The sequence below is a fragment of the Neofelis nebulosa genome, chromosome 4 (assembly GCF_028018385.1).
Source record: "Neofelis nebulosa isolate mNeoNeb1 chromosome 4, mNeoNeb1.pri, whole genome shotgun sequence".
Lineage (NCBI taxonomy): Eukaryota > Metazoa > Chordata > Mammalia > Carnivora > Felidae > Neofelis > Neofelis nebulosa.
Genome location: NC_080785.1, coordinates 118,379,945 through 118,388,882, shown reverse-complemented (window position 1 = coordinate 118,388,882; position 8,938 = coordinate 118,379,945). Strand labels below are relative to the sequence as shown.

The 8,938-nt window shown below is 53.3% G+C and overlaps 1 protein-coding gene across 3 annotated transcripts; it reads right to left on the bottom strand.

The window, feature by feature from the left end:
* Nucleotides 1-137: 137 nt before the first annotated feature.
* Nucleotides 138-7,876, bottom strand: PRRT3 (proline rich transmembrane protein 3). 3 transcript variants are annotated; one of them, XM_058726058.1, is made up of 4 exons: nt 7,653-7,876; nt 3,221-4,304; nt 2,854-3,009; nt 138-2,271 (listed from the first exon to the last, which is right to left on the bottom strand). In XM_058726058.1, the coding sequence occupies exons 2-4, from the start codon at nt 4,245-4,247 to the stop codon at nt 506-508; spliced, it is 2,949 nt and encodes a 982-aa protein (XP_058582041.1). In that variant the 5' UTR covers nt 4,248-4,304; nt 7,653-7,876; the 3' UTR covers nt 138-505. The 3 variants fall into 3 exon arrangements, with proteins under 3 accessions (XP_058582041.1, XP_058582040.1, XP_058582042.1); XM_058726057.1 differs by lacking the exon at nt 7,653-7,876 and adding an exon at nt 7,128-7,416; XM_058726059.1 differs by lacking the exon at nt 7,653-7,876 and adding an exon at nt 6,963-7,119.
* Between the last annotated feature and the right edge of the window lie 1,062 nt (nt 7,877-8,938).

Here is an 8,938-nt window from a genome sequence, read left to right as displayed (position 1 = left end):
CCCACAGTGGGGTACCTTTCCTTTCTGGGTCCTCCCCTCCCCAACATATAGGGGACTTGGGATTGCTGGGGGTCAGGGGTGGGGACTGCTACCTCTTCTCTGAACGGGATCCTGGCATGGCCAGAGGGAGGCATGAGCCAAGTCCTAAGGGTTTATTTCTTTGGCACAAAGAGGACAGTCAGTCTGGGCAAGCAAACCTCATCTCCACACTACGGAGTCTGGAGGGGTGTTTGGGGGTACCTGGACCCCATATCCCACACCCAAATCCATGCATGTCCACCCTGTATTCCGCATAAGTCACAGCCTCTGTGCAAAATACCCACTGAAAAAAATAGATATTTAAAAAACAAAAAATGGGGGCAGTTAGGTTCATGCCCCAATGTTGCCAGGGGCTGTAGTTAGATGGAAACCCGGGAATGCCAGTTTTTCAAATGTTCAGTTGTCCCAGTCGGCCAAGCCATATGGCCATCGAGGGTAGGGCCCCGGTCCTGCATCCCTGGACCCCTCAGAGCTCGATGGTGTCACTGGAGGCGCTGCGGGAGTCCCCGGGCTTGCAGCGAGGCTGGACCTCACTCTGAGGTTCCCCGGACCGGGAGGGGGTAGGGGCAGGAGCAGGGGCTGGGGCAGGCAGTAGCTGCACCGTGCTGGGCAGCTCATCGAGGGGCAGACTGTCCACCGACGACAGCCCGTGACGCCACGGGTTCCAGCTGATCTTGAGCGAGCCCCGGGAGAAGCTGTCCATGGAGCTGCCAGAAACCGCCCCGTCAGGTTCATCCGCGACATGTGGTGGGACCGGGCCGCGCACGCGCACGTCGCTGAGAGACCGGCAGCGGCCCCTCAGGAGCGAAGAGCCTGCGCCCTCGAGCTCGGGGTCGGGGTGGCTGCCCCGGCGCGGCCGCAGCGCGCCCCCGGGCGGCGGGGAGGACAGACCGCGCAGGCCACAGCGCCGGAAAATGCTGTCTCGCACCAAGTGCTCTCGGAAGAGCGCGGCGTCGATGCTGCGGCTCAAGTTGATGGGTGATGGCGGCCGCAGGTCCAGCTCGCTCATCGACGGCGCCGGCCCCACGCTGCTGCGGGACAGTCCAGGGCCACCCTGGGGACCACGGCCCAACGACGCAGCCGACCCCCAGGCGCCTGAACTGGGCGTGGCAGGCGGCCCACCCTCTGCTGGGTTGCGGATGAGGCTCTTGCTTATGTCCAAGCTGCCTGCACCCACGCCACTAGGCCCCGCATAGCAGTTGTTTGGTCGCTCAGGCACCTCGCTCTTGCCCGAGGGCGTGGGGCACGCCAGGCGCAGCAACTTAGCCCAGCAAGCGTGCTCTGTGGGCGGCCTGGGCCGCGCGGCGGCTACAGCGGCCAGCGCAAGGGTGAGGGCCCATGTCAGCTCCAGCAGGCGCAGCCAGAAGTGGACGCCCCACCAGGCCCACGAAAAGCGACCCACCCGACCTGGGCCCGGGTATAGCCAGAGCGCCGATGCCAGTTGCAAGCCACTGGCCAGCAGCCCCAGCGCGCCGGCCACGGCCAGCAGCCGCGGGCCCGGGCTGGCATCCCAGCCCCGCGGCCCGTCCAGCAGGCGGCGACGGCACAGACAGAGTGTGCCTAGAGCCACGGCCGCACCCCAGGCACAAGACAAGCCCTGAGCCAGGAGGTTGAACGCAGCCCTCACTGACAACAGGTCAGTAGTCAGCAACCCCACGCCGTGCGCCAACGCCAACGCTCCCAGCAGGAGCGGGTTTTGCAGCTGCTGTGGCAGCCCTGCGCCCAGCCCGAGTAGGGTCAGGGCCGCCAGCGCAGTGAGCAGCAAGGGGAAGGGCAGGTTGTAGAGCACCAGGCCAGTGCGTAAGCCCAGCCGTGCCTGAGAGCCGTATGGGTCCGCGAGCATGTAGGCAGATCGAAGCCCCGACGCTATGAGCACGAGCACCGCTGCCACCAGAGCCAGCCGGGGCCCCGCAGGGGCAGCTGCCAGTGAGGCCAGTGCCAACAACGCGGGCAACAGGAAGAGCACCCCCACCCCATAGACGTGCAGCTCCCAGGAAAAGCTCAGCACCCGCCGCAGGGGACCCCAGCGCAGGGGAGGGGCGGTGGCATTGGCCGGGGGGCTGGTGGCTGGGGCTGATGCCATGGAGCTGGCTGAGGGCTCCGGAGGGGGTGGCTGGCCCAGGGCGCGCTGCGTAGTGACCCGAATGAGGCCCCGGCGTGACGTCGAGGGGGCCTGGACTGGGGGTGCTGGGGGATGGCTTTGGGGGCGCCCCGGCCACTCCTCGGCTTCATCTGCAATAATAACAATATCAGAATAACCCTTTGAAAAGTGCTTTTGATTTCCCACATTCTCTAGTGTGGTGGGCAAGTTATTTCACTTTTCTAAGCACATCTGTGAAATGGGGATGATAATAGTACCTACCTCATTGGATTGTGGGGAAGATTAAATGTTTAGCATAGTGCCCAACACCCAGTAATGTTAAACGACATGACCTATCACTTTTATTAATAATATACCAGCAGTTCTCAACATTGGCTGCATATTAGAATCACCTGGAGACGAACTGAATCAGAATTCCTTGGGATGGGGCCTGGGTATTGGAGTTTTTAAAAAACTCCTCCAGTGATTTGTGGGAGTTGGAGACACTGCACTAAATATATCCAAGTTACATTTACGAATATTCCATCCCCAAAGGGCAAATGACTTGTCCCAGAGTACCCAGTATTAGTTTATTATCCTTAAGTTTTTGAAGGAAGTCCTGGCCAGTTCCTTTAAGGAAGTATTTGTCCCCATTCACTCCCCGCCATGTACCTCGGTTTTTATTTATTAGACAGAGTACCCACTCTCCCCCAAACCCCTAGTCATCCCCTCACCTGGCTGCAGGGCCCCCACAGGGCTCTCTGTTCGATTTGTAGTTGGGCCAGGGTCCAAGGGGCCAGGGATGAGGGACTTGGGGGTACCTGGGGTCTCCAGTGCTCCTCTCACCCGCTGGGGGGAGATGGGGTCTGCTCCATTCATTGCTGCTATCTCTGAAATAACAAAAGCAGTTATCACTGCCTGACCATGCAGTGGTCCCCAAAGTCTAGTCCCCCCAAAGGGAGGCACAATCACGCTCATTTGCCAGAATGAGGAAAATGGGGCCCAGAGAGACCAGAGGTCACATAGAAACTGGGGCATCCAGCTATGCTGGAACACCGTCCCCTCCCAGCCCTACTGGGAAACCTCCACTTTGATACCCACCTGGCTTAGGTTGCCCGTCAGGAGTCTCTGTGGCTGGGGGACCTGAGGGCTGGGGTCTTGGTGAGCTCCTCACATCAGAAAGATCAGCCTCTTTGGGTGAGGGACTTGGAAGACTGACTTCCCAGGTCTCCCCACCTCCAGCCTTCTTGGGGAGCTCAAGTGGTAGCTCCTCAGTAGGAGGAAGGCTTTTGGCCAATGCCAGGTCTGGCTGGGGCCCAGGCTCCTGAGAGGATGCCACCTCAGCTGGAGATACCAAACCAACATGAGGGGCTGCTGGATCTTGTTGGGTGAAGAGGGGGCTTTGAGCTGCCTCCTGGAAGTCCTCCTCGCCCCCACCCTGTTCTTCCAGCACTGGCGTCTTGGTAGTGCCCAAGTTGGGGGCAAGAGTCTGGGAAGGGCCCTGGTGGTCTAAGGGGGATATCTCTGAGACTCTGATCTTGGCTTCAGCCACCAGACCCTCATCTTTAGGTGGCTGTTGTCCCATTTGGCCTCCAGATTCCTCTGGCCCTGGGGAGGGAGAAACTGTAGCTATCCTGAGTTGGAGTCTGGGAGTTATGGGGATGAAAGTGAGATGGGGGAGACCCACTGGATGGGGGGCTGGTGCTTCTTGCTCCATAGGCTCCTGTGAGTCAGGAGGTCCTGTCCAGCCATGAGAACTTGGCCCTCGAGCCATCTGGAGATCATCAGTTACTGGGAGTCCTTCTCTCTGAGCCCTATGGGCTGCTTTAGGTCCGTGCAGGGCTGGGCCAAGGGGAGAATCTGCGGGCGCCTCAGGTGCTTCCTCGGCAGGCACCTGGGGGACATTGGAGTTCCAGGGGCTCTCATCTCTGGACTTCTGCCAGAAGAAGTCGAGGGCATGGGGCTCTGTGCCCATAGGGCCCTGGGGGTCATCTCCTAGGATCAGGTGTGGTTCCGAGTCCTCAAGTGGCTTGGGAAGGCGCCGGCCCAGAGCAGGGCCAGGCCCCAGGGAGAGCAGCAGCATCAGCAGTAGGGGGCCACATACACGGCCCCATGGGCTGGGGGCCATGGTCCACTCTGATGTGTGGGCCTAGAACACTCAACTTCCAGTCCTCACTGGATGAGCCTAAAAAAAGGAGAAGGGGGATGACATGTGAGCATTGGGAGCATCCATAGCTGTCCCAAGGCGGGTGGTGGCAAGAAAGAAAGAAAGAGAGCTCCCCTTTCCCCAACCCCTTCCTGTTCAACTCCTTCATGCTGCCCAGAGTGACCTTTTAAAAATGTATCTCTGGTCATGCCACTTGCCCTACTTCAAAACCTTTGGTGGCTCCCCATCACCCTCAGGAAATAATGTAAGCTTCTCTCTTAGCCTTCCAAGGCTACACCAGGCTGCTTATCCCCTTCAACAACCACTGGGCTGTCCAATGCCCCAATCCTTTGCTCCTGCTGTTCTCTCAGCTTGGACTGCCCTCTCCCTTCTTCTTCACTAGCTGAAATCCTCTTTTTTTTTTTTTTTTTAATGTTTACTTATTTATGAGAGAGAGGGAGACAGAGCATGAGTGGGGGAGGGGCAGAGAGAGAGAGAGAGAGAGAGAGAGAGAGAGAGAGAGAGAATCTGAAGGCTCACAGAGCTGAGCTGTCATCACAGAGCCTGATGTGGGGCTTGAACTCATGAACCATGAGATCATGACCTGAACCAAAGTTGGATGCTCAACTGACTGAGCCACCCAGGTGCCCCTGAAACCCTATTCTTGAAGGCCTGGCTCAAATATCAGAGCAGTGAAGAGGGAGAGGAACATGCTCCTGCCTTGGAGGAGAGATCTGGGTTTGAATCCCAGCTTCGCTATTTCCTGGGTGAGTCACCTCACCTCTGCAAATCATGGTTTTCCCATCAGTAAAATGGGTATAAGAAAAGTACCTAATTCAAAGGAGCTCTTCCAAGACTTACCTAACAAAACACATTATATAGGCCAGGCCCATAATAGGAGTTTAATAAGCATTAGAGTCCTTTTACTTTTCCCTTTGTCCAGAAAGCTTTCTTTCCACCAGCCCCCTGACGTATTTCGACAAAATATGTGAGCACATACTATCTGCCAGGCCCTGGGAATAAAGCAGTGAAAAGACTGACAAGATGCCTGCCCTCACTGAGCTGGCATTCTAGGGTAAGAGGCAGACAATGAATAATTTTAAATAAGATGAGCGCTGAAGAAAATAAAACAGGTTAAGAGATTGATGGGGGCTACTTTACACAGGGGGTACAACAGGAAGACCTCTGAGAGGTGACATCTAAGCTAGATGCTGATGAGAAGGAGCCAGCCATTTGAAGATAATGAGGGAAAAGTATTTGGCAAAGGGAACAGAAAGCGCAAAAGGCCTTGAAGCAGAATGAATGAGGTGAATTCAGGAAATGAAAAGGCTAGTGTGGCTGGAGCAGAGCAAAGGAAGGAGAAAGGACCGAAGGGAGATAAGATCAAGAAGGTGGGGCTAGATCACAAGGGCCCTTGTAAGCCACAATAAGGCACCTGGATTTTATTCTAAGTATCACAGGAAGCCAATGCAGATGTTAAGCATGGAAGCAAAAAGGTCCAATTAAGTGTACTGAAAAGGGGGAGAGAGGCCAGTGCAGAAATCCAGGTAAGATAATAATAGTGGCTTGTTTCAGCTTAGACATTTCTTTCCCTGTCACCACCTCCACCCCTTCCTATCATCCAGGTCACATAATGCAATCTCAGGTCTCCTCCACTGGCCTGGGGCTTTTCAAGGGCTGCTTTTGCATCTTTATTTCTTGCCTCAGGCCCCCTGCATATGCCTGGCCCTGGGTAGATACGCCCTGAAGTTTCCTCTTCTTGAGTCCCTAGTTAAGCCAGGGAGGCAGGAAGGTGGCCAGGAGACTGCAGGGCCAGGGAACAGAAACTGTGAGAGAGGAGAGGCTTGGGTGTGTTTAGGGGCAGAAGCCCTGCTCCTTTCTTCTCTGGGAAGACTCCCTGGCTCCTCATCTTTGGTGGTTCACAGACCCCTTGAGAAACCAATGAAAGTTCCAGGTGCTCTCTCCAGAAAAATGCCAAGGTTCATCCAAAGTTGTGGACAATTTCAGGGGGTTCAAAGATCCCCCAAACTAGACTCTGCCTTAAAGTCTTGTTAATTTCTCAAGCATTCACTCTGCTCTGCTCCTAGCTGGGTGCTGGGGACCCAAAGAGAAGCCTCAATTGCAGTGTCAGGATTGGGGGGGGTAGCTGAGGAGGAAGGACTGAACAGCCACTGACACATGTCCTGGTTAATAATAGTGCTCCTGTGTTGAGCACTTACCCAGTAAGGCTCCTGCGCTAAGATTAGCTGCCTGTCCTCCATCTCACCCAACCCTCTCAACACAAGCAGGTGTGGGTATAACCATTTCATAGAGGATGAAACCAAGGTTCAGAGAGGTTTCGCAAATCACCCAAGGTCGCACAGCCAGCGAATGGCCACACTAGGGGTTGTGAGACCTGCAATGGCTCATTTTGCACAGGGGGTCCAAAAGCTTTTCAGAGGAGGTAGTTGAGTTAGGCCTTCAGTGATAAGCATATGCCATCTGCTCAACCGCCCGCAATTCAAATGAGATGTAGGCATTTATGGGCACGGGGGAGGCTGCCTAGTCCTGGGTTCCCGCTACAGGACAGATTCTTGGGGGGATGGGGTAAAGGGTAGGGGGTATCTCTCTGCCCTAGGGACTGGAGAGAGGCCCGCCTGGGGGCAGGGCGAGGGCCGCCGCAGGGCAGCCTCCAGGACCTGGTCCATCTCGGGTTACCTCTCCTCCTTCGGCTCCTCTCCCCTGGCTCCGCGCCTTCCCGCAGTGTCCCGGGTGGGGGTGGGCACTGGTGCAGGCCTTGCCGCTCGCGCCCAGAAAGGGGGCTGCAGTCCATGCTCCCTGCCTGGGTCCCGTCATCGCCCCCTCCCTCGGCCAGCTCCTCACCTGGGCGCCTAGCCGGCAGCCCCCGCGTTCACCTTGCGCGCGTCCCTGCAGCCGCTCCCCGCGCCGCATCCTCCGCGATGCTCAGACTTGGCTAACAGAGCCCGGCGCTGCCGATCGCCGAGCCCGCCCACAGGAAAGCCATCCCCACTTAACCCTTTCCCCTTAGGGGTGGATTCTGCTCCCCGTCCTGACCTCCCCTCTCTCGGAGATTCTCAGGGCTAAGAGGGGAACCGAGGTTCCCTTCCGCAGCATCCCTGAATAAGGGACAGCCAATCCTGGTTTGCACACCTCGTGGAGCTCACTGTCTTTATACCTGTATACCTATATCCTTATAGGGATATATATATATATATATATATATATATATATATATATACCCATATATATATATACACACCCATATATATATATCCATATATATATATATATCCATATACACACACACATATACATATATGTGTATATATATATATATATATATATATACACATATATACATATATACATACATACATACATACATACCTAGAGGTAAATCCTACTTACAGCTTGCTGTTTATCCTTCAGATCTTTTTCAATGCACAGTCACATATACGTTTTAAATAGAAATGAGATCATACTGTACATACTGTTCTGTAACTTGCCTTTCTTCTCTTCATGGTGGAATATGTGCTGGCACATTTTCCATGTAAATTTCTACAGATCCATTTCATTTCTTGTATCTGCTGTTGAGAATTGGAGCATGCACTCAGCCTATACTTTTAATTTATCCAGTCCTGAGGTTGGAGATGTAGATTGTTTCTAGCCTCTTGCTGGCAGGAATAATAAGGCAGGGGCCATTCTTGGGTAGACATCTTGGGGCACAAGCACTAGTGTGCCTGTCGGATAATCTCCTACGTGAGGTATGGTTAGATCTAGGAGTCTGCACATTTTCAGGTCTTGATAGACACTGTCAGAATGCCCCTGGTCCCTCTTTGGACAGCTCCTGATGTACTCAATGTCCACCATCGGGTTCAGTAACATTAAGAGAAATTTACACAAGGAATACATGTGGTCGTTAATATGATGTAAAATCTTTAATGCCATGGAGAAATTTCCAGGGTAGATTATTGTTTATTTATTTAAATTTCAGTCATTCTGTGTAAAAATCATGTAGGCTGATTGTCCCAAGTCAACACAGAAACGTTCAAAGAACACCTTCAATGTCTTGTGGCCTCTTCAAATCTGCCTCCCCAGGTGTACCCACTGTTAGCATCATGTTGTTTCCTTCACTTATAAAAACATGTATGTGCATGCTATTCTTTTCACAAAAATGGGATCATACTACGCATATTATCCTATAACTTTCTTTTGGCCTTAAGCAATATATGTTGGAAACGTTCTGAAGGCGATGCATACTTATAGCTCCACCCTTTTTTTCAACTAGCTGTGGAGTGCTGCATGGTGTGGATGCACTGTCATTTACGCACATTCCCAACATTCTCCTACTGAACAGTATTTAGCTGGTTTACAACTACTTCTTTTCTACTAGAAACAATACTGCAATAAACATCCTTACATACCAATACGTACATCTTTATGTGGCGACACTCTGTTCTCTCAGATAATTATTTGTATGATCCCATTTTTGTTAATATCTACCTGGATGTATCTATCTATCATCCATGTATCTGTGTACCTATCCTACCTATCCTATCCCTAATTATTAGCAGGTAAATAGTAGTTGATGTGATTTTTAGTTAATTTTGCTTTTCTGTTTACCAATATTCTACACAACCATGTATTTCTTTTGTGATCAGAGATAGGAATGC

What these genes read in the sequence shown, in the direction of transcription:
- PRRT3 (XM_058726058.1), bottom strand. Translation starts at nt 4,247, where the DNA reads ATGGCCCCCAGCCCATGGGGCCGTGTATGTGGCCCCCTACTGCTGATG. An exon ending in TGACGGGCAACCTAAGCCAG is followed by an intron (nt 3,010 to 3,220) that starts GTGGGTATCAAA and finishes TTGTTATTTCAG; the next exon opens with AGATAGCAGCAATGAATGGA. An exon ending in TGTGGGGGCCCTGCAGCCAG is followed by an intron (nt 2,272 to 2,853) that starts GTGAGGGGATGA and finishes TTATTATTGCAG; the next exon opens with ATGAAGCCGAGGAGTGGCCG.